This window comes from Protopterus annectens, chromosome 12.part0 (assembly GCF_019279795.1).
Source record: "Protopterus annectens isolate FY-2018-M chromosome 12.part0, PAN1.0, whole genome shotgun sequence".
NCBI lineage: Eukaryota > Metazoa > Chordata > Ceratodontiformes > Protopteridae > Protopterus > Protopterus annectens.
In genome coordinates, this window is record NC_056746.1 from 22,631,020 (window position 1) to 22,657,641 (window position 26,622).

The 26,622-nt window shown below is 37.6% G+C and overlaps 1 protein-coding gene across 1 annotated transcript in view; it reads left to right on the top strand.

Annotated features, from left to right (window-relative positions):
* LOC122816340 (syntaxin-binding protein 4-like) overlaps nt 1–26,622 on the top strand; it is an 869,603-nt gene that overhangs the window by 155,949 nt on the left and 687,032 nt on the right. Inside the window, exon 2 of the mRNA XM_044089066.1 lies at nt 24,682–24,755. Within this exon, the coding sequence (XP_043945001.1) occupies nt 24,682–24,755 (74 nt within the window). The remainder of the gene's footprint in view (nt 1–24,681; nt 24,756–26,622) is intronic.

Below are 26,622 nucleotides of genomic sequence, written 5' to 3' on the forward strand. Positions count from 1 at the left end.
ATTGCTGGATTGTAATGACAGACGTTTGAGTGACCTTTTGTGGTTGAACTTTTCTGAAATGGGCAGTTTTGTCATTACTGATTCATATGTTTTGTTTCATTCTTACTGGAAGAATGTTCAAAACTACAAATTTAAAACAAATCCTAACAAGTGGTGCTGTATTATACAAGGAATATAATTTAATATAATCATGAAAGTGAATCAATGAACACATACATGTATGCATGGCCCTAAAAATGTGTGCAAGGAGCCTATAGTTTGAAAGAAACCCATAGGTAAACTTAATTCTCCACTGGCCAGATGTATTTTATTTGAATGTGGGTTTTAATGTTGTGTAAATGAATGTGAGTTTCAAGGGCAGAGAAGTTTACTGTCCATGCTAAGTCTGTTTTCATTGTGAGACTGTTTGTTTAACAAATGGTTATCAGTGTCTGTGCTATAAAATTTTAATTTAAAACTTTTATTTCAATATCTGTAATCATTGTAGAAGTAAATAAGAAAACCGTATGCACACTGACAGATCTGAACAGTGTTTATGGTAACTGGAGAGAAACAGCCAAGTAATGGAAGACTGGAATGGCTGGGGAGGGGGGTGCAGTGGGTGGGGGGTTGCTGCAAGAGGGTTTGCTGTGGGGGGGGGCTTTGGTAATGTCCAGTCCTAAAACACTGAAAGCAAGGACCAAAACACAGGAGAATAGTAAATATCAGATATCACTCTTCTGTAACCTTGGTTTTAGCACAGGGCAAGCTGATCTGCACCCCTAATGGGACAAGACCCCCACCCCAACATTATATATACCAACTCAGAGATCACCATACCTTGGAGAAAAGGGAATATTCTGAGGCATGGCCATCTCAGACTTGGTATATTATATGTATATGTATATGTGTATGTAAATGTATATGTATATGTATACGTATATGTATTTTCAAGCAATCAGTCTCCATGTTTCAGGACTTATCACTGCAAGTCCTGACAGCTAAAATGGTTACTTTTTTTTTTATCATGTCTGTTTTATCGTAACACCAGAGTTTTAAGGGAATATTAGTCTATACTATTACTTCATGCAAAAACTCACGTGCATATATTGGGGTAAATCATAGCCAGTATTATAGCAGGCAAAACCGCTGCCTAGTAATGACCCATCATTAGTTTCCAGGAAGCAAACAATTGCACTGAACTAAATTCCATGTATATGTTCTGCCCTTTGTTTCATAATATGTTAGTAATATGTGTGTCAAAAGCATACATAAAGCAAGCAGCTTTGCCCTGCTACTTGCATAAGCCTTAATCTAGCTGTTATGTTAGTGATTTTTTTATAGATCACTTCTGTTTATGTCAGAAGGAATTATCTGTGCATAAGGGAGGATCATGTGGTCAGTGCAAGGTCTGCTGGAAAAGCAGCTTCAGGGGGCTAGTATTTCAGGATCTTCAGGCTTGCTAGACATTGGGACAGAATATGGGGACATAATGCCAATCTTCTCTGTGATTTACAAAGGAGCTCTCATTATTAGCAGGTAATAGCTTTCTTAAAAATCATTAGTTCGTAAATGTAAAGAAGGATGTTGAACGTCACAGACTAGTATGAGCTAAGAGTCTATTGATGAAATGTTACATATTTATGAAAAATAGTTTTGCTATTATGTTTATAATATTCTTTCCATATATTGTCATTGAAGCAGTACTTTATATCTGAAATGTATATAGCAGGATAAGAGTGTATACTACAGACACAAAGCATTTGTTATTTAATTTGAAATTGATTTAGACAAGCCATGATCTTTTTAATGTTTTCTTAATGGAAATTCTGAATAACACGATGGATTGCATTTCAATGTTTATTCAAATGGGCATCAGATGAGATTTTACAACTTTCCCATGTGTTTTGAGACTTTTTTTTGAAAGATAAACTACCAAATAAAATGTTTTTATTACACAGTAAACAGGCCATATTACTGTATGAATAAGCATGCAGCAAATTGTAACTAGAATACTATTGCACTAAATATAAAATGTAGCTGTGTGAATATGCTCTGAGTTTTCATTTACATTTGCAGGAATGGCTGTCTGTAATATATTACAAATCATATGGAATGTAATTTAGTATCAGGTGTGCCACTGACCTGTAGGTAGTGAAGAGGCGTGCATGGGGTAGTGAAGAAGGCAGCCAGGTGAATGCTGGGAAATGAACATGGCCTTGGGGAACAACAAAGAGAGAGAGAGGGCATGAGCAAGCATAAGCAGAAAAGAAAATATGAAAAAGAAAGGTAGACCAAATAAAGGGATATAATGAGACAGATAACAGGGAAATATGAAGTGAATGATAAATGGAAAGGAAATTGCAAATTGAAAAAGCATGCGAATATGTATGACAATTAGAAAATAGAGAGCAGAATGGAAGAGAGGCACAGAAAGAAGGAAAAAAAGATAAGAGAATATGGATAACAGAGTGAAAAAGTGGAATGTACAAAATATGCAAATGGAGAATATGATGTGAAGCAAAGGAGAGACTGAAGATATTGGACTGAGTACATATAGAGATAAACGGGGAAAAGAATGACAAATGTTAAGAGAGGAAGCATTTATGAGGTAGACGTAGAATAGTAAGGTCAAGAGAGAATGAGAACATGGGAACTAAATGGAGATGACAAGGGTAAACATGATGCTTGAATATCACTAGGGATTTAAGAAGCTGTACTTCAAATCTCATCTGTAGAGTTGGCTGTCATATGTATGCAAATGATTTTGAGTTTGTGTTTTCAGTGTGCTTCCATTCTGGAAGAATTTAGGCTAGAAACAACAGTGCTGTTTTTCATACCCGGTCCAGGAAATTAAAAAATAAATAAAATAAAAAAGCGGACCTGCCTTTTTCTAGTACTCTTCTCTTTTGATGAACAAAACAAGCAACTAACACAAGATGCCTTCTCTTGCACCAAGTCTTGGATGCTGAATAATCACCTTGCTTCCAATGTATCCAAAACCAAAATCATGATCTTTACCCCATCTAAAAACACCTCTATCGATAAAAATTCCTTCTCCATAGTCAGTCAGAATAAGATTCCCATTGAAATACTCTCCAATATAAAACTTATAGGTGTTATCATTGATGAAAATTTAAAGTCTGACGTTCATATACAAACTAGTATTAAGGAAACTCGCCAAAAGCTCAGAATGCTGTATCATCACAGCCGTTATCTCACTCCATTATCCAAACATATTCTCTCTTACATTCATCTAACTGCACATAAACTCATTTTCAAACTCACTAACTGCCTTTCCCTCTCCTCCATACTCACCTTGCATCATCCTGACAGAATATTCAGGTGCAGTAACCAGAACCTCCTCAAAGTGTACAAACCCTCACACGCACCAGGGCAATTTCTCCTGTCTTTTTCCCTTGCTCTTCTATGTAATTCACTTCCTCCCCACATTCGAATCACCCAAAACCACTCCACCTTCAAGACCATGCTCCAGTCCCATCTCTCTTCTCACTGGGAATGCCCATGCTCTCATCCCACTTGACTCCTTCTAGTTCATTTCTGCTCCCCCATCCCTACTGACTCCTTTCATTACATTTCCACTCCCTCTCCCCTTTTTTCTTTTCTCATAACTCAACCTATTCACCTCTCGCTGTTCTGCTCTCCTCTAAGTCCTCCTACCTCTCACCTCATGAAACTATGAGTGCATATATGCCTGCACTCCAAATTAAACTTATGTACTCCAAAATACTTGTGTTTTAATTTCATTCAGTGCTTTGTTACAACATCCTGCTCAAATGTTATTATTCTGTCTTATATGTTACTGTGTTTTAGTAGTTTTTGAAACTTGTATTGTACTTGTTAACTTTGTTGATATTAGCTTTGTAATATTTGTATATGAAGCTTTTCTTCCTGGGCCTCCATTGAAAATGGGCTCATTTTCGGCCCAATGGAATTTCCCGGTTAACAAACTGCAAATAAATAAATCAATAAATAAATAAATGAGGAATTAATACTCCACTAGTGAACTGAAGATATTTGGTGCTGCAGCTTGTACTAAAATGTAGGCATCAAAGCTAGGGGCAGCACAGTAGATAAGTGATAAAAGGAAATAAAAATAAATAAATACCCTGCCTGCCTCTGTAGTGCAGAGCTGAGGAGTCCTGACTCCAATGGAACAGGGTAGATTGACAACTCTGGCACTGGAAGAGCCATGCAGGTAGGGGGAGGGTTGAAAGGGTGTAGCCCACTCACCTTTCCTAGGAAGAGTGTGGAGTTTGTGTGCATTTGGAGGCACATAGGGTCACATGATCAGTATAGTGGAGATTGGAGAGACTACCACTCGTGCTTTTGGTGGGGCAGAGCTGCTTGGAAGACATACCAGTTACAGAAATGAGGAACCAACCTCCTTAATCAGCCAACTGCACATCCCCTCCTCATTGTCCTGCTGAGTGTGGGGTGTCAGGGCCAGGGAGAAAACAGACAAACTTTGAACAATGTCTCATAGCTGCATGGATGATGACCCCTCTCAGTCGGTTCTTATCTGATAGGGAATGAATGGGCTCTTACACTTAGAGCATTTGCTGACCAACAGACAGCAGAGACAAAAAGAGCAATAAAAAAATAAGGAAATACCGCTATGCTCTTATGTTACTCTACCACTGTAAACCTGCATTCTTTCAGTTCTCACTGGCACCAGAAGAGCCAGCCAGGGATATGAAATTGAGTGGTCAATACTGGCTTGTCCATTTCAGGGGAGGTTATGTTAGAATTCTTATTATCAAGAGGCTTCTGGGAGAGATCAGAGGATAGGTTAGCACAAGACAGGGATCACAGAGCTAAAACAATGCACAACATATGCAGCAAGTGTGCATATGGAAGTAATTATGGCATAGTGTACATTACGTATTGAAGCCACACTTCAAAAAAGGGCTGAGGAAAATTATACAATAAAAACTAATCATTATTATTCAAAAATGTGCATGTTGATTTCACAAAGGAATCAGTGTGCCCATGTTTAATCCAGCCTTACCCACGGGAACAAGTCCCAAACAGGCTCCCTGTCAATTACTCAGCTCATCTGTGATTGCCTTACACAATTATAATTAATGTTACACTTTGAATTACAGAACTGCCCAATCACAAGAATCACAGACACTGAAACATAATGCCTGAAACACAGAAGGGTGGAAAAAAATAGTTTTAAGCATTTTTGCAAGGAGGCAAGTCCCCCATACCCATCAAACACTGATATAGATACAGATGTATCCATTCATCCATCCTCAACCCCTTTTTCCCATTTTGCACATGGGGTCTGGGTGTTACTTAAACAGTGAAAATCATCTGGCACCAAGGTTTACACCACTGGGTGGCTAGCCCTGCTGTGGTAGTTCATCCGTACCACTTACTCACACATGCACTTGCACCTACAGCCAATTTAGAGTGTCCACTCCACATACTGCATGTCTTTGGAATGTGGGAGGAAACTGGAGCACCCGGAGGAAACCCACACAACCGCAGGTAGGACATGCAGACTCAGCACAGAAGGCACCCCAGCCAAGAATCAAACCAGAGAACCTCTTGCATACACACACACACATATATATATATATATATATATATATATATATATATATATATATGCATACATACACAGAGTTAATATATAAAATTAGCAGGGGGTGTGGGGGGTGCAGGGGGGCTTGTCCCCCTGCATAATGGTCTTAGGAGACATTTGGAAATGATGGGTGCTTCGAAGAAATTTGACATTCCTGGAGTGTCATATTTCTTTGTGTAGCACATTTGATGTTTTAAGGACTCGACGGTGCAGTTTCCGATCTTACAAGTCAGGTATTTGAAGAGTCGCAGACATGTGTCACGACATTTTAAAGGTAAAACTTTATATATATATATATATATATATATATATATATATATATATATGCCAGCTGTATGATCTCATCAACTCAAAGGGAGAAATCTCCCTAAACAAGGAATCATTGCCAATAAGCACTTACAAATTGCACCTGCAATGATTTCCTATAGAAATCCATGATCAAGGCTATGTTCTCTGGCATCTTTTACTGCAGGAAACTGGTACTCGAAGAATTTCACTTTGACCAGCTGTAGAGGAGCTGTGCAATTATCAATGAGTGAAAAGTCCAAGTACAAACAAAAAAAAAACATTTTTGCAGGAATATGATCCCTCCCAATGTGACAGCCTGAAACCCTATGACAATGCTACTTACAAATTAGCAACTATGTTGTTACGTAATCACAGGGAAAGGGTAATTACTCAATACACCATCAATTCAATCATTCTGAGAAAAGCTGGTAGCTGGTCAGTCACATACTAGAGATCACACAAATAAGTGTCAATCAGTGGTATATCACAAATCAGACTGGCTCCCAGATGGGATATTGTTATGAGTAAGCAAACTAAAATATAAACAATTCCATGTCAACATAACAAAAATGATCTTTCTCACACAGAAATGGTAAACAAAGTAGGGATACTAATAAAAAAGATTAAATGGAGAAGGCACAAACTCATCCCAGTTTCTGAATTGTTTTCCATTCATCAGTATTTATGTTATTTTATTTATTTATTTATTTAAGTTTGTTTACAGGGATAGCACATTGATCACAAAGATCATTTGCAGACATTGTCCAGGGTAAATTCACAAAAAGAGAAATCCATTCGGACATCTAATAACAACAGTAAAAGGAAAGCATCAGCAGACCAATTAAAAAATGAATGTATATTATTAGCAGTGTAGAAACAAATTAGAATTTTTTAATTAGTAAACATGGGATGTCAGCAGTAGGTGTGTGGGTTATGTAGGTGGTGTGTCCAGTGGTAAATCACTTGTAGTCATATTGTTCAACTGTAAAGATTTTTGTAGAATGTCCAGATTTTTGCCTTGTATTTTTGTTCTGTTCCTCATAAATGCTAGTGGTTTTCTGGCAATTCATTGAAGATTGAAGTTAATGATATATATTTGAATTTCTGATTTGGTATCCTTCAGAAGATGCATACCAATGCAAAATATTTTCTTTTAGCAATCTTTGACATTTATAAATGCAGTATTTAAAATTTGTCCATATTTTTGGGCTTATGTTTCTCCATTAATTTTGTTTTGTCCAGATTTCTTGTACTAGGAGGTCGAGACGTATGCTTGTAGTCTGATTTTTGTTTGAAGTGTTTTTTTCTGAAAGAGGGAAAATGCAAAGTCTCTTTTAGGTAAAATGGCAGTGATTGACAGAGTTTGTGTGCCAGAATGGAGAAGGAGTAGTCGGTACAGTGAAGCTTGGTTTGTGGGGTCTGCAGAGATGGAGCCCTTTGGGAGATGTGGCAGACATTGTACGGACTGGTTTTACTATGGAGTTTGGCAATGAGAGGTGGGAAAGCATCTGGATGAAGGAGCTTAATAATGCAGGAATTCTAAAAGTAGCTCATCTCTCTTCTTTTGGAGAGTGTGATACAGTGGTGTTATTGCGGTGGAAAGTTGCAGAACATTAGGCCGGTTTTGTTTTCAACAGATTTAAGTGTGAATGAGTTTCTTTTAGAAAATGTAGCTCTAATGGGAAGGGTGCATTTGAGTGGTAGTAGAGAGTTCATTTGCCTGTTGATGTTCTTGCATGATGCATTTGAGTGGTAGTAGAAGGCTCATTTGCCTATTGCTGCTCTCGCATGATGCATTTGGGTGGTAGTAGAAGGCTCATTTGTCTTTTGCTGCTCTTGCATGATGCATTTGGGTGGTAGTAGAAAGCACATTTGCCTATTGCTGTTCTTGCATGATGCATTTGGGTGGTAGTAGAAGGCTCATTTGCCTATTGCTGCTCTTGCATGATGCATTTGGGTGGTAGTAGAAGGCTCATTTGCCTATTGCTGTTCTTGCATGATGCATTTGGGTGGTAGTAGAAGGCTCATTTGCCTATTGCTGCTCTTGCATGATCAAGATAGCAGATAGCACCACTGCACTACCATGCTATAAACAAAAACAAAGATAGGCAGCAAACTGTAGAATTCCAACCAGTTTATTGTTAGCGATTTCGTTCAGGAAATACATGAACTTCTTCAGACAAAGAAACCCCAAGAGTCCTCAGTTAAAATAAAACTGTCAATTAAGATGAGATAATAAATTATAAAACCAATTAACATAACTTGAGAAATTTAAAGAGCCAGTGTTATACAAGGTAAAATGTATATGTAAATAAATATAAATGCTTTTTTTTAAAAATCAGCAACAATTTTAAAATCACAACACATCAGTCGTATTACTTGATTTTCTTGTGTATATACATTAATCTAAATACTGTTAAATGCTAGATAACAACTTGAACAACTCAAACAAATGGAAATATAAAATTTGTATAAATATATACTGATAGATATGTATAAATAAATATTTATAAATTCATTCAAGTATTAGAAAAGTTGTTATACCACCGAATTGAAACTTTGTAGGGCTTTTAATTTCAACATACATTTTATCGAGCAGTATTCATTAATCCCTGGTGGAACATGTGCATATGTTTTAATTTGCCAAACAAGTTCCTATTCTTCAAGCTTTAATTCCCAGGGCCCATCTCTAATGTTCCTAACTATTTGTTGTAATATTGTAAACTGGAATTTATGTGTGGGGTATTTTAGAATGTGTCTAGCCAAAGCATTTGTGGTATTACCCCTACTAATTTGGTATTGGTGTTCATAAATTCTCTGCTTAAACATTCTTTCAGTTTTACAAATGTAGTAGCTTTGGCAACATTGGCATAAAGCAGCATATACTACTCATGCTATTTCACAGTTAAATTTTCCATTGATGTTGTAGATTTTGTTACGTATGCAAACTTTATTAGTTACCATAATGTGCTGGCATTGCTGACATTTCCCACACTTTCTCATCCCCCGGTTGTTGAGGCATTTTTGATTGTTCCTTTCCAACAAATCTTTAAAATTTAGGCCTCTTCTATAGGTAATATGTGGTATATCTCCCAATTTCATATTAATAGCACTGTCCTCTGATATTATAGCCCAATTTTTAATCATAATATTCTTAATGGCATGTGCATAGCAAGAAAGCTTATTCTGACATCATAATTCCTAATACTATTCTCCCTATGCTCATCAGGGGGAGTATCACTTATTGTTTCTCCATAACCCCTGCATAGAATAGGTTTAAAATGGCCAGTAGTCCTTTTAGTAGCCACTTCATCAAACAATTGTTGAAAAAGCTGTTCTGGGTAGCCCCTTTCACGAAACATGACTTTCAATGTGTTACATTCAAACAGAAAATCAGTCTCTGATGAGACCATTCTGGCTGCCCTAATCAGCTGGCCCTTAATAACAGCCCTTTTCTGGTGAATGGGTGGCTACTACTAAAGTGTAGCAAAGTTTTGAGTAAGTAGGTTTCCTGAAAATACTAGCCTTAAATCTATTATTGGGTCTATCTTTAGATAGTGACACGTCCAGAAAATTAATGGAGTCTGTGTTAAACTCAAAAGTGAAATTTTGGAAGTCTGTGAATTTGGAGATTTCATTAATAAAAGTTGTTAGTAAATCTAGCCTTCCTTTCCACATAAAAAACATGTCATCCTGATATCTAGTGTACCATTTTACAATTTCCTTGAAAATGGAGTTCTGAAATAGGAAATGTCTTTCCCAAAATGCCATGACTGAATTTACAAAACTACATCCGCATGGGGTGCCCGTGGCTACCCCAGTTTTTTGCAAAAAATATTCTTTGACAAAAAGCATAAAGTTATCATTCAAAACTAGATCTAACAAGGATGCAATTACAATTATCTCTTGCTGGTCCACCCCTTTCAAAAAAAGAAATTCACTAACCCATTCAATGCCAACCTCTTGAGGTATGACGGTATACAGATCCTTTATGTCTACTGTCAAAAAATTACACTCTCCATCAAATTCAAGAGAATTAATATTCTCTAAAAAACCCACAAATCCTTACAAATTTGGGGTTTGCTGCAAATAAATGGCTTAAGTTTACTGTCCACATATTTGGCACATGCATAAGTAATGGATCTCCTGCCATCCACAATTGGCCTAAAGGGTGGATCCATTATACTTTTGTGGATTTTGGGAGATCCAAATAACACTGATGTTACTGGTGCTGGCATGCATAGGTAATTATATGTGTCTATATCAATACTGTTTCCCAAAAACAGGTCATTTAAACTTTCTTTGATTCTTCTGTGTACATTATTCACTTCATTTAAACTAACTTTAGAATAACATTCAGTAGATAAAACATTTGACATTTTGTTAATATAATCCACTTCATCCATGAACACAAGGCGGCCACCTTTATTGGGCTTCATTACTCTAACATGGCAAATTTTCAACAAGTTAAACAGTTCAAATTCATCAGCTGTCATATTTTTAACTTATCTTTGTTGATTTTTTGCCAGTAAAGACCTTATGTCCATCTCACAAATACATTTGAATATAGCAAGAGACTCATTTATAGGAGGGCTGAAAACACTAGATATATGCAAATCATTTTGTATAGCAGACTGATTCCCAAACAAAACTGCTAAATTCATTTTTCTTATGTATAACTTTAAGTAAATGATAGTTCTTGCTATATCAGCTCTCTTATCTGGTATGAATGTTAATCTTTTAGCCAGTAGCTCTACTATGTTGCTGCTGATGTACATAGAGGACAAATTATACACTTTAAAGTCCCCAGATAAGTTAGTAATAATGTCTGGTACCTTGTTTATCTCCTCTTGCGATTCTGCTTCTTCCGTTGGTATCCCCCATTCCTCCCTTGTTGTTGTGAATTTTTTTGTTTGCTTCTGACCACCTGAAAATCCTGGCTAGTTGAAGAGCCATTATTCTGGTGTTCATTTAAATATTGTCCATTGACTCTTTTCTGATTTTCTCTAACCCGTTCGCTGCGCCTTGGTAAAGGTGTCTGTAACATGCTGTCATTATTCTGGTCAGGTGAGCTTAGTTGGGGGCGTTGCATAGTATTTGAAGCCTCTCCTTCACTACTGTTGTCAAGGGAACTAGAATTTGTTGAATTCAATGGGACTGGATAGGCGTTCCCATTAGAATATGCAGTTACATCTCTTTTAATTTTCTTCTTTTTAACTTCAGCCGCTCGGTTTATTGTGGATCTATGCTTGTAAAAATGCAAGGATAGTCATACCTGTATTGCTGGAAATCAGTATCTGATATTATTTGATGCTCCAAAATCTCTAAATCACTTTGCAGAGTGTCAATTTGTGAAATATATTGTGTGATGAACATTTCTAAAAAATCGAAGCCTTGCTTATCAAATAAGCCAAGCAACTCCAGATAGAAGGGTGATTTATTAATGAGACCAACTGGATAGCGCCATTGGCAAAGTCCCTTAGGTACAATTTTCTTAGCTATACACTCCTGGAAGTAAGAAACTTCCAACTGAAGTTTCCAACATTTTAAAAGTTTTTGATCAAAACATTTCAAATTACTACAGATAGAAATAAGCTGGGGCTCTTCTGCAGCATCAGAAATTATATTAGTGTTGCTGAAGCTGAAAAATTGTGGAGCCCTTATATAGACAGACATTGTAGGAATTGAATTAGATGCCAGTTCTTGAGTGGAGTGTATATTATGCATTGTACTCGTTGTATAAGTGACCCCTTCATCATGGGAAGTGGGGGGTAGTCTGTTATTGATATAATTACTTAGAGGTGATGCAGAACCTGCTGCATAAGTCAAAATGTTACTGATTACATTTCGGTTGTTAGAACTAGATCCACGTATTCCACTAAAGGTTGTGTTTGATGAATCCAATCTCCTGGAAAGGTTATCCACTCGCTCAAGTAGTTGCTGTACTAGGAGGGTTAAATTCCCTATGGCATTCGCCTCAGTGTTGGACCCTCCTGGTGTACTAGCTCCATCTTGGGGAAAAAAGTGGCTGAGAATTAGATGCAGCTTCACTTGCCATACCAAACTGAATAAACACAAAACAAAAAATAAACTTGTAGCCAAAAACAAAAACAAAGATAGGCAGCAAGCTGTAGAATTCCAAACAGTTTATTGTTAGCGCTTTCATTCAGGAAATACATGAACTTCTTCAAAGAAACCCCAAGAGCCCTCAGTTAAAATAAAACTGTCAATTAAGATGAGATAATAAATTATAAAACCAATTAACATAACTTGAGAAATTTAAAGAGCCAGTGTTATACAAGGTAAAATGTATATGTAAATAAATATAAATGTTTTTTTAAAAAATCAGCAACAATTTTAAAATCACAACACATCAGTCTTATTACTTAATTTTCTTGTGTATATAAATTAATCTAAATACTGTTAAATGCTAGATAACAACTTGAACAACTCAAACAAATGGAAATATGAAATTCCTATAAATATATACTGATAGATATGTATAAATAAATATTTATAAATTCATTCAAGTATTAGAAAGTTTGTTATACCACCAAATTTCACCTTTGTAGGTCTTTTAATTTCAAAATACATTTTATCGAGCAGTATTCTTTAATCCCTGGTGGAACATGTGCATATGTTTTAATTTGCCAAACAAATTCCTATTCTTCAAGCTTTAATTCCCAGGGCCCATCTCTAATGTTCCTAACTATTTGTTGTAATATTGTAAACTGGAATTTATGTGTGGGGTATTCTAGAATGTGTCTAGCCAAAGCATTTGTGGTATTACCCCTACTAATTTGGTATTGGTGTTCATAAATTCTCTGCTTAAACATTCTTTCAGTTTTACCAATGTAGTAGCTTTGGCAACATTGGCATAAAGCAGCATATACTACTCCTGCTATTTCACAGTTAAATTTTCCATTGATGGTGTAGATTTTGTTACGTATGCAAACTTTATTAGTTACCATAATGTGCTGACACTGTTGACATCTCCCACACTTTCTCATCCCCAGTTGTTGGGGCATTTTTGATAGTTCCTTTCCAACAAATCTTTAAAATTTAGGCCTCTTCTATAGGTAATATGTGGTCTATCTCCCAATTTCATATTAATAGCACTGTCCTCTGATATTATAGCCCAATTTTTAATCATAATATTCTTAATGGCATGTGCATAGTAAGAAAGCTTATTCTGCCATCATAATTCCTAATACTATTCTCCCTATGCTCATCAGGGGGAATATCACTTATTGTTTCTCCATAACCCCTGCATAGAATAGGTTTAAAATGGCCAGTAGTCCTTTTAGTAGCCACTTCATCAAACAATTGTTGAAAAAGCTGTTCTGGGTAGCCCCTTTCACGAAACATGACTTTCAATGTGTTACATTCAAACAGAAAATCAGTCTCTGATGAGACCATTCTGGCTGCCCTAACCAGCTGGCCCTTAATAACTGCCCTTTTCTGGTGAATGGGTGGCTACTACTAAAGTGTAGAAAAGTGTTTGAGTAAGTATGTTTCCTGAAAATACTAGCTTTAAATCTATTATTGGGTCTATCTTTAGATAGTGACACGTCCAGAAAATTAATGGAGTCTGTGTTAAACTCAAAAGTGAAATCTAGGAAGTCTGTGAATTTGGAGATTTCATTAATAAAAGTTGTTAGTAAATATAGACTTCCTTTCCACATAAAAAAACATGTCGTCCTGATATCTAGTGTACCATTTTACATTTTCCTTGAAAATGGAGTCCTGAAATAGGAAATGTCTTTCCCAAAATGACATGACTGAATTTGTAAAACTGCCTACGCATGGGGAGCCCATGGCTACCCCAGTTTTTTGCAAAAAATATTCTTTGTCAAAAAGCATAAAGTTATTATTCAAAACTAGATCTAAGAAGGATGCAATTACATTTATCTCTTGCTGGTCCATCCCTTTCAAAAATAGGAATTCACTAACCCATTCAATGCCAACCTCTTGAGGTATGACGGTATACAGATCCTTTATGTCTACCATCAAAAAATTACACTCTCCGTCAAATTCAAGAGAATTAATATTCTCTAAGAACAACCCACAAATCCTTATAAATTTGGGGTTCACTGCAAATAAATGGCTTAAGTTTACTGTTCACATATTTGGCACATGCATAAGTAATGGATCTCTTGCCATCCACAATTGGCCTAAAGGGTGGATCCATTATACTTTTGTGGATTTTGGGAGATCCAAATAACACTGGTGTTATTGGTGCTGGCATGCATAGGTAATTATATGTGTCTATATCAATACTGTTTTCCAAAAACAGGTCATTTAAACTTTCTTTGATTCTTCTGTGCGCACTATTCGCTTTGTTTAAACTAACTTTAGAATAACATTCAGTAGATAAAACATTTGACAGTTTATTAATATAATCCACTTCATCCATGAACACAAGGTGGCCACCTTTATCTGGCTTCATTACTCTAACATGGCAAATTTTCAACAAGTTAAATAGTTCAAATTCATCATCTGTCATATTTTTAACTTGTCTCTGTTGATTTTTTGCAAATAAAGACCTTATGTCCATTTCACAAATACATTTGAATATAGCAAGTGGAGGGCTGAAAACACTAGATATACGCAAGTAATTGTGTATAGCAGACTGATTCCCAAACAAAACTGCTAAATTCATTTTTCTTATGTATAACTTTAAGTCAATGATAGTTCTGGCTATATCAGCTCTCTTATCTGGTATGAATGTTTATCCTTTAGCCAGTAGCTCTACTATTTCAATGCTGATGTACATAGAGGAGAAATTATATACTTTAAAGTCCCCAGATAAGTTAGTAATAATGTCTGGTACCTTGTTTATCTCCTCTTGCGATTCTGCTTCTTCCGTTGGTATTCCCCATTCCTCCCTTGTTATTGTGAATTCTTTTGTTTGTTTTTGACCACCTGAAAATCCTGGCTAGTAGAAGAGCCATTATTCTGGTGTTCATTTAAGTATTGTATATTGACTCTTTTCTGATTTTCTCTAACCCGTTCGCTGCGCCTTAGTAAAGGTGTCTGTAACATGTTGTCATCATTATTCTGGTCAGGTGAGCTTAGTTGGGGGCATTAAAAAGTATTTGAAGCCTCTCCTTCACTACTGTGGTCAAGGGAACTAGAATTTGTTGAATTCAATGGGACTGGATAGGCGTTCCCATTAGAATATGCAGTTACATCTCTTTTAATTTTCTTCTTTTTAACATCAGCCGCTCTGTTTATTGTGTGATCTATGCTTGTAAAAATGCGAGCATAGTCATACCTGTATTGCTGGAAATCAGTATCTGATATTATTTGATGCTCCAAAATCTCTAAATCACTTCGTAGAGTGTCAGTTTGTGAAATATATTGTGTGATGAGCATTTCTAAAAAATCGAAGCCTTGCTTATCAAATAAGCCAGGCAACTCCAGATGGGAGGGTGATTTATTAATGAAACCAACTGGATAGCGCCATTGGGGAAGTCCCTTAGGTACAATTTTCTTAGCTATACACTCCTGGAAGTAAGAAACTTCCAATTGAAGTTTCCGACATTTTAAAAGTTTTTGATCAAAACATTTCAAATTACTACAGGTGGAAATAAGCTGGGGCTCTTCTGCAGCATTAGAAATTATATTAGTGTTGCTGGAGCTGAAAAATTGTGGAGCCCTTAAATAGTCAGACATTGAAGGAATTGAATTAGATGCCAGTTGTTGTGTGGAGTGTATATTATGCATTGTACTCGTTGTATTAGTGACCCCTTCACCATGGGAAGTGGGGGGTAGTCTGTTATTGATATAATTACTTAGAGGTGATGCAGAAACTAAACTGCTGCATAAGACAAAATGTTACTGCTTACATTTCAGTTGTTAGAACCAGATCCAGGTATTCCACTAAAGGTTGTGTTTGATGAATCCAATCTCCTGGAAAGGTTATCCACTTGCTCAAGTAGTTGCTGTACTAGGAGGGTTAAATTCCCTATGGCATTCACCTCAGTGTTGGACCCTCCTGGTGTACTAGCTCCATCTTGTGGAAAAAAGTCGCTGAGATTAGATGCAGCTTTGCTTGCCATACCAAACTGAATAAACACAAAACAAAAAAAAAAACTTGTAACCAAAAACAAAAGCAAAGATAGGCAGCAAGCTGTAGAATTCCAGTTTATTGTTAGCTCTTTCATTCAGGAAATACATGAACTTCTTCAGACAAAGAAACCCCAAGAGCCTTCAGTTAAAATAAAACTGTCAATTAAGATGAGATAATAAATTATAAAACCAATTAACATAACTTGAGAAATTTAAAGAGCCAGTGTTATACAAGGTAAATGTATATGTAAATAAATATAAATGCTTTTTTTAAAAAATCAGCAACAATTTTAAAATCACAACACATCAGTCTTATTACTTAATTTTTTTGTGTATATAAATTAATCTAAATACTGTTAAATGCTAGATAACTTGAACAACTCAAACAAATTGAAATATAACATTTGCATAAATATATACTGATAGATATGTATCAATAAATATTTATAAATTCATTCAAGTATTAAAAAAGTTGTTATACCACCGAATTGAAACTTTGTAGGGATTTTAATTTCAAAATACATTTTATCGAGCAGTATTCATTAAGCCCTGGTGGAACATGTGCATATGTTTTAATTTGCCAAGCAAGTTCCTGTTCTTCAAGCTTTAATTCCCATGCTATAACTCATTCCATACCTTTTGGCCCCAGAACTTGGACCGAAGCTCCAAAGGTGGTGGTGTTTCCATATTCATAAAGGATGCGCACACCTCAGGAGTGGTAGCCTGACCTGACACATCAGAGATACTTCAGGTGTAGCTAACATTGGGTAAGACAGCAATTCAGGTTGTAGCCTGCTATAGGTCCCCAGCTATGACCCAAGACTCACACTCCACATTCCTAAGCACCCTGGAGAATATTATGGTCCAACCTAACACTTTCATACTGGGCGACTTCAACTACCCCTCCATTAACATGTACCAATACACTTGCCCAACATTTCCTGGAATTCATTATTTCCAATGCCCTGGACCAGCTCATTCTTACCCCCACTAAAGGTAGCAACATCCTTAACCTGGTCATTACTAACATGGGTGACCATTGCTCTGTACCAATAGTCAACTCCTCCCTGGTTAGATCTGACCACAAACTAATCACCTTGGAAATGCACATCCCTCCCACCCACCCCACCTCCCCCACAAAGGTAACCACCATGAAAAACTTCTCCAAAGCTAACTTTGGGCTCCTAAAAACAGAGGTGGCTAACTTCACGGCACCCATGCAAGTGGATAATAGTTGCATGACCGCTGAATCATATACCAATCAACTGTATGAACACGTACACAAATGCATGGATCTCGCCATACCCATTAGAACCAAGACATTCTCCTCCAAAAAAAAGGAAGCCAATCTGGTGGTCCCCTGCCATAAACAAACTCTAACAGAAGGAGGAAACTGAGGAGAAATAAGGTGAAGTCCCAAGAGTGGAAAAACTCCCTTATCAGCCTCAACAAAAAGTTGCGATTCCTCATCAAATCCTCTGAAACTAGCTATGAAAACAGAATTGCAGCAGATAGTAAAGACAACCACAAGGCCTTCTATAATTATGTAAAGAATCTCTATGGCAATACCCAGATTTGTTCGGAGCTGTTGCACAATGGCACCTCCTATACCGAGTCAACAGATATTGCCAATATACTGGCCGACAGATTCAGTGTCAACTTTACCCCTCTCTCCCCCCCACCAAAGGACCAATCACAATATCAGAAGATTGCCAGGCACCCAGTATTACTGATGCACAGGTTAAAACAGCACTGTCCAAGGCCAAGAATACAGCTTCTATGGGACCTGACAATATCCCTCGCTGTGTTCTACATGAACTACAGAGTGAACTGGCCTCGTCTGCGTGCCCTGTTCAATCACAACCTCACCTCAGGCTTTGTCCCTGCTGAATAGCGCACTGCTACAGTCATCCCTCTCCACGAAGGAGGAGTGACTACAGACCCTGGGAACTATCGCCCCATTAGCCTGACAAGTCTGATATGCAAAGCTGTGGAATGCATCATCATGGACCTAATAAACAAAGATATAGGGAACCTCCAAACTCTGGATCCCACACAGTTTGGTTTTGTGAAGGGTAGATCATGCCTGCTCAACCTAGTTGACTTTTATGAGTCAGTCACCAGAGCTGTGGATGAAGGCAAGGTGGTTAGTACAGCCTACCTTGATCTGGCCAAGGCCTTTGATACCATTCCCCACTCGGGAATCATAGAAAAACTCACTAAGCTAGGCATCAACCCCTATATCACTAGGTGGGTTGCAAACTGGCTCACAGATAGAACTCACAGTGTAAAAGTAACTGACTCCAAGTCAGACTGTCGACCAGTCATGAGTGGAGTCCCACAGGGTTCGGTCCTGGGTCCTCTCCTGTTTGGTATCTACTTCTCTGAAGTCCAGGCCAACATGAAGGGACTCTGGCTGACAAAGTTCACAGACAATTGCAAGTAGGGAGCCATAATTAACTTCTCAAGTGATATTGACGTCCTACAGAAAGGCCTCACTGAGACCAATGACTGGTGTCAGAACCATGGCCTTAAGCTCAATGCCAAAAAATGTGTTGTCATTCCCTTTGGGAAAAACCCGGTTCCCATGAATTACCACATCAATAGTAGTCCACTGAACACAGAAGGCATAGGTTCATAGGTTAGTACTAGGCTCACTGCCCTTTCGAGCCATTTTTAAGCCTAGCCAATTATCCCTTGTGAGACTCAAACCCTGCACCTTGTGTTTTCAAGGCAAACACCTTAACCATTAGGCCACCCTCCCAACCCTTCATAAGAGATCTGGGAACACAGGTTGACAGCAACCTCTCTTTTGACCACCACATTGCCACTGTGGCCAGAAACTCCTTCTATGTGGCACATCTCATTACTAAGGGTTTTGCATCCAGGAAGAAAGAGGTCATTGTCTCCCTCTACTCTTTCCTCATTAGGCCAGTCATCGAGTACAATGCCCCATTTGGCATGTACCTCACTAGACACCTACAACAACTGGAGAGGCCACAAAAATACCTCACAAAGAGCATCCTAGGCCTTAAAAACTTGTCCAATATGGACAGACTCAAAAAAACTCCTACTATTCTCTGTCTCATAGTGCCTACTTAGAGGCGATCTCTGCTTGACTTACAAAACCATGTCTGACCCTGCTCTGTTAGAAATGCTACATCTAAGGAAATCCCAATCCCTCCACACTACACACTCCAGAGACCTCAACTTCGTTACCACAATCAACAGAACAAGCTGGAGGGACAGGTTCATAACCCAGAGACTGCCCATGCTATGGAATAGACTTCCCATACATGTCAAGCAGAGTGCCTCACTGGCTGTCTTCAAGAGAAATCTTGATGAGTGGATGGGAAATCGAAAATTCACCCTGGGGATCACTCCAGTGGCTCTACTTGACAGAGGCAATGGGAACTAAGGTCGGGTGGCACAATGCCAGGGTAATCCTATGGGCTAGGCTTGTAAAGGCTCCAGGTCCATTAGCCTAGTACACACCTATGAACATATGAACCTACTTGGGTAGTAGTAGAAGGCTTATTTGCTTATTGATGCTCTTGCATGATGCATTTGCGTGGTAGTAGAAGGCTCATTTGCTTATTGCTGATCTTGCATGTCCAGAGGGAAAAGGTGAGATTTTCCAGGACAAGAATGAAAGAGAGCTGATCTTTTTCCTGGTGTTTCCTATGTGAGTATAGAAATTTAGAGACTGTTCCAGCCATATGCCTAGGTATTTAAAGTTTGTGGTTGTTTCTATTGTGATAGCATTGAGATCTGTGATGCTGAGATAGTTAGATTTTTTTCAGCTTTTGTGTGGTTCCAAATATACTTTTTGTTTTGTAGTGGATTAGAAGTTGCTTATGATTGATTAAGAAGGAGTTAAGTGAGTGGAGGCCTGTTTAGAACTGGGTTTGAACAGATGAATGCAAGGGGCTGGATTGAAGGATAGCAGTGTATTCTGTATAAAGAGTGACAGGTAGGTTTGGAAGGTAAGAGAGTAGTTTGTTAATCAAAAGTGAGAATAACAGTGATATGAGAATGGAACCTTGTGGTACTTCTTTGGTCAGACAGGATGGGAATAACAAGAATGTGCCTATTTTGATTCTAAAATACGTTTGTTAGAAAGTCTTAGAGCTGGGTGATAGTGTTGGAGTTAACTCCATTATCTGGAAGGGAGCAAGAAATGAGGGAATAGTCAATAAATCTGAATGCTCTGCTAAAGTACATAGTAGGTGCAGACAAGAGCACTTTTGGATCAAAGGATGGCATAGAAAGTAGCCATAAAAACACAAAAACAAAACAGAATTACGTAACATGAAACACACAGTCTGACAGGCAATTTGGTTGATAACTGATTCGGCTGGGATGTCTTTGAGATGGCAGAAGAAATTGATGCTCAAGTGAACAATGATGCAGACTAAAGTGCACTCAGCTGGAAACAAAGCGGCAGTAGAAAATAGGCAGACTTCTTTTCTTCACCTCAGGTAATTCCTGCCACATCAAGCATTATTCTTTAATTCCAGCTGACCTTTTTAGCTTTTAGCCACATCTGTGTAATTGCAAAGTTAGAATGACACTCAGCCGGTCAGCTGTAGTCCTTACTTTTGCCATTATATGACCAGGTATCTGTAGCACCCTCTGGTGCAGACCTATCAACTGTCACTGTTTTGGGGGAACCATTCCTATTTTCAGGCTTCAATTACACCTGCATAGAATGTCCCTATTTTGGAAGTATGTCGCTGTTTTCAGGCTTGAGTCACCCCTTTTTATACAATTTTCTGAATCCCCCTTGTCACATATGATTTTTAAAACTGTCTAGTACTCAGAAAACTATCCTCCATGACAAACAAGCTGGTATCATCAATAATTTAAAGAAAGATGACACATATCTTACATCTCTGTTTTAGAAACCAAAATAAATGACCTTGTTTGGTAGAATTTTGCAATACATTAAATTCTACAGATTTTACAGTCTCTTTGATAATGTTCTTGTATTTTTCCATAATTTTTGTCATTCTCTGTTTTTTAATTTGTGTTTTTGAGTAGTATCCCATATTCCTACTGAAAGCGGGAAGAATTCTAATCTATTTAGTATTCAGATGTTATGCTGATTAGATGTCCCAGTTTTTTGCTGGGTATATCTTCTTTTCAGTGGAATTTTAATGTCTGAAGGTTGTCAAGTATGCTCCAATGACAGAATTACAGAATAAACAAAACTAAGTAAGTTTGTACATGACAGAGATAAATAATAGAAAGGCAAATTAAAATCGGATTTGTCAAGTTGTCATCATATTATAAGCCAGTCATTCATATTTACTACTAAATGACAGCTGCATTTAGTCAAGTTAGTAACAAAACTAGTATATAAATGACAGGGAGGTGTAGAATACTTTGCAGAAAAATGTGGAAGAGAACACAAGTAACCACAATAAATAAATAAATAAATGTAAAATATTACATAGCAACATAGGTTCATAGGTATATACTAGACTAATGACCACCAGGGCCTTTATAAGCGTAGCCACACAACACAACCTAATTTCAACCCCTGGTATCATGTATCTTAATTAGGTGGTTATGTTTGTTATGAGAGTTATGTTAGTTAACAGGCTGCTAAAAGTTATGTGGTGGGTATGTTAGTTACAGAATTCTTACTGTTGGCCTTGGTCTATAAGAGACATCACTGCCAACCTGGGGATGAATTTATGATTACTCATCTAATGTTAGTTAGAAATGTTTACTGTCAGCCTCTTTCTATAAGGGACATGGGGGCCAAACAAGGGATGAATTTGCGATTTCCTATCCAATGGCTAAGTTTATGTTTGAATAGGGTTAGGCATGGACTCTGCTTCACATGGATGGGTAGCCTATTCCACAGCATGGGGATCCTTTGAGTCACATATCTGTCTCACCAACATATTCTACTTATATCACAAAGTTCACATCCATGGATCTAGTGTTTCTGATGCTGCTCATTTTGCAGATGTGCAAAAGCTCCATCAGGGCTGGATCTAAGGATGTTTTATATCCCAAGTACAGATTATCGCTCAACAATCTGTAGAAGACTGATTATAGAGTCTGGGCTGTAAGGTGACCTGTATAGGACAGTGTGTTAGTACCCTGGGTTGTCTTGGTGAGGAACCTCTGTGAGTGTTCCAGCTGTTGCACATGCCTAGTGAGGTACATAATGAAAGGAACATTGTACTCAACGATGGGTCTGATGAGGGATGAGTAGAGGGGTGCTATAACTTCCTTGGACCTGGATATCATACCCTTACTTAAAAGTTGGGCAACATAGAAAGATTTTCTTACTACCTTAGTTATGTGTTGGTTTAAAGCTAATACAGTTGTACAACAAAAATAACCCATGCCAGATTGCAGATAATATGTGGTTTACCCACATCTATCTTTGTTCAGTCACTAGGGCTTCACACTCATAACCAAACTACACCAGTTGTGGGTAAACGAAGCATTCCCCACAATCTTCCATGGGTTAATGCTAACTTATAGAATATTTCAACACAAAATAACCTCTGAAGTGGTCAGATTGTAAGCAAGGGACACAGTAGCCAAAAAAATCCTTTCTTTCTGAGAACATTATAACTAAGTATTTTGTCTTGTTTTAGCCTCTCTCTTCGGTTGATCTCATTCCTTGGGCAATCAACTATTTACCTATTTGTTTCTTATTTTTCTCCTACAGGGGTGAAGGCTGGGTAGTGGAAACTTTCAGAGTTGTCACACTGCATTTATTTATTTATTTATTTATATGTTTGTTTGTCTCATGTACCTCCACATGCATATCCAAGTAACTGAGTTCATAAAAGCATGCCCTGTACTCCAATACTATTAGCCCATCAGGTATCCCTGAGTGGTACTGTGATCAGCATGAGAAAAGCCATTCCATTCACAGCAGAAACCTTGCCATCATTTTGTCTTTCACTTCCTTCCCTCTTGTGCAGACCCACTGGAATGTGCACCACTAGCAGAATGAGGCATCATGGATGGACAGACCAGACTGATGCCACTGTTCTAAATGCATAGCCTACACTTGGACTTTGAATTTTGCACCAAGGTCAGCAGTGCCTTTGAAATGAAGACAGACAATGATAGCTGGCCTTAGTTAAATTCTGAAAATAATAACAATATAAATGATTATGATCAGGTCTCCAATCATAACATTATTATTATGTGCTTGGTACTGAAAAACAAAAAAATGCAAAGTGTTGTGTATTGTGCCAGGTTTGAAAGCCGGTAAAGTAGTTAGGAAATGCTGCCATACAGACAGCTGGAGATGTCCATACATATTTTAAATTTATTGGCTGTAAATGTGGGGACAGTAGGCAGAATAAGAGTTGAAATTAAGCTGTTCAGATGCTGTTGTTTACTGGCTGACATTGTCGGCTTTCAGTGCCAAGTACAAATATGATACTTGTAGGGGTTTGCCTGACAATTGTTAAGAAACCTTCTGATCACTGTTAAGATTAGGTCTCATGCTAAACCAGGGTGTCTTTTAACTGATATTGGAGTATAATCACAACACTCTTTGCACTATAATAATAATAATAATTATAATAATAATAATAATAATATTAATCAGATTCACAATGCTTATATGATAATATGCCTTTGTTGCAGATGATTGTAATGAAAGGGAGAGAACTATATTCTCTATAGCTCTTCACAAAATTCATGTAGGAAAATTTGGTAGCACTGAAGAGTAGATTATTTAATTTTATTTATCTATTATTTATTTTTTTATTTTATACAGAAAGGGAAGTGAACACTATTACAAGTCCCATCATGACTTCTACAGATACTACTGCAGGACTGATTTCCATATCTCATGTCTTGGCAAATGTATTACAGAGAAGCAAAACTAAGACCATGAACTGTTTGTAATTTATAGTACAGCTGTGAGTGGGAAAGGGACAACACAGTTCTCCCTTTGATATGAGAAGTATCCCTGAACCCTGTTTTGATTAGCCTTTTTGCACAGCCACAAAACAAACAGCATCAGAACTACTAGATTAAAAGACTAAAATGTTGCTTTTGACATAAATAGGACATGTTGGAGAGAGAGATATGTTTCTCAGAGAATTCTTATTCTCTGGAACAGGCTTTCCATCCATGTGAAGCGGAGTTCTTCCCTATCCCTTTTTTAAGTGCAACTTGGACCAGTGGGTGGATAATTGGAAATTTACCCCAGTCGGGTTCCTATGTCTCTGATGGACAGAGGCAATCAGTAAAGCACCCCTATATAAATCAGATTTGTGGGTCACATTTGGGTTGGACTGCTAGAGGCTTATAATGGCCCTAGTGGTCATTAGCCTAGTATATATCCATGAAGCTATACGTACTTACACACTGTAGTAGTTGTATAAAATTTTTAAACCGGCTGTTTATTATTAATCACATAACATCTATGTAATAGTAGTATTTTTAACACTAATAAGCATTTATGCTGGTAAAATGTTATTGACTCAGGCAGCTGATAGGGGATCATTATGGGAGTGACCATTCCCATCCGAATATCAATACCAGATCGTATGAATGAGTGAAGAGTGTTCCCTTCTCTCACACAATGGGTAAAATTGTTACTGGCACAGGGGACGGGTGTTGAATATTTGGACCGATGCAGGTCAGCAAATGGAAAAAAAATGAAAGTAAAACCTTGACATTTAAGCTGCACCGTGTTTATCTTTCCTTTTTGTCATTTTTCTTTACAGGACACTGATGGGTCCATATGGAGTTGACCGCGCAGTGCAGTGCATGGAATTCAGAGACCTTGAAAATGGGTTGGGTAAGTGAAATAAGAGTATTTTAGGCTAAATTCTCTGCTACTTTTTTACAGGAATACTGGCAGCCAAAAAAGTAGCATGACCTACGACCTTTGTCCTACTCTGTCCTTCTGTATACTTTCACTTTTTTATTAAGCAGTGCCATCCACTTTGTTGGTGGGTGAATTAACTGTTGTATTTGCTCTGAAACATCTGCCATTTAGACTGGGTTAGGGATATATGATGTTAACCTGGATTCTACAGTACATACTGATCGAGCAGGATGCGATGGCTAACAGGTTATGCTACATTCCTTTCCCAAGATAAGAGCTATTGCACCAGATAGAGACAGAATACAATTTCACAGAATCATACTGTGAGCATTGTTGAGTAATTTACTCTGGTTCAGATTTAGGATCAAGTGATGAAAAGTCAATTTTAATAGTCAAGACATTGTTTCATGATCTGAATTTGCTTTAAAGGTCTACAGCAGAGAATATGCATTATTTTATTGAGAATGATAACTGGCATTCCTTAAGAATTTCTAAACATAGCTACATAATTCATATTAATACATATGAAGATGAAAACAAGAGATTTTTCTTATCATGGGCATTCATGTAAGTTTACTCTGATAGTTTTTGGAGATAATGTAGTACGCAGAAGATAAGTGATTTATAAGGGATTATTTGGTTTTCATGTACTCAACCAAGTTTTCCTTATGCATGCTTAATCCCTAATTATTATACTCTACTTCTTTCTAGTAGCCATGATGTTAGGATTCCATCAATATACATGTCTTTAATAATCAGGTTTTGATGCATTTCTAAGCTTCACTTCGTATAAGTTGATAGGTTCATAGGTAAGTACTATGCTAGCTGCCCCTGTGGGTCATTTTAAGCTAAACCAGTTTTCTTTTGGGTTTGAGTTAACCTATCCCATTTGGTGTTAGATTAGCCTTAACCATCCCATGGTCACTAATTATATAGTACCCCTGGTGTGAGTAACTGGGATCATACCATAAATAATTTGAGGAGACCCATTCATGGGATATGGCATTTAGGAGCTGTCTCTGTCCATTATTAGTAAGGGGGCAGGCCCTGTGTTATTTTTCTGTTTCCCATCTATAGATCCAAGCTGTATTTGAATATGGACAAGGATGGGCTTTGTTTTACATGGATGTGAAGTCTGTTCCAGAGCTGCAGAATCCTCTGCAAAATATACCTACCCCTCCTAATTGTTCTGCTGATGATGCATAATAGGTTTTGATACCTAGGCAGAGTATTTCTGATGCCATTTGACTTGCTATTGCACAGAAAATCCATCAGTACTGGGATGGAGGGTACCTTGTATGCAAGACACAGGTCACCTATTAACAGTCTGTAGGATAGCAAGCGTAGGATATCTCAGCTGATTTCCTTCATTGATGCACACTTTTGATGTCTTGGGGATATAGCTTTATTATTAATAATACAGCTGAAGAATATTTTTTTTAGGCATGATGGATATATTGATGATCTGGATGACCACATGCTAGCCTTAACATTAAGTGACAGTACTGAAGTTATTTAAAAGGAGAAGAATGTTGTACTTTTGTTTTTGTATCTCTGGACTCTGCTACCTGCTGGTCTTCAACCCATCCCAACCAATAAGTCTATTCATTTACTCAGTACCAGAAGGAGAGGGTCAGATGGGAGATGCCATCATTAAAATAGCCATTGGGGTGGTATGAATTTTCAAACTAATGCCTACCACTTGTACCTTTCTAGTGACAACCTGCATACGGGATGTGAAATGGATGTCAGTACGAATGCAAAGGGGGTTGTGTCAGCAGGACAGTCTTGACTACCCACACAAAACACCATTCAGTAGCTCTCCTAGTCTCCATCA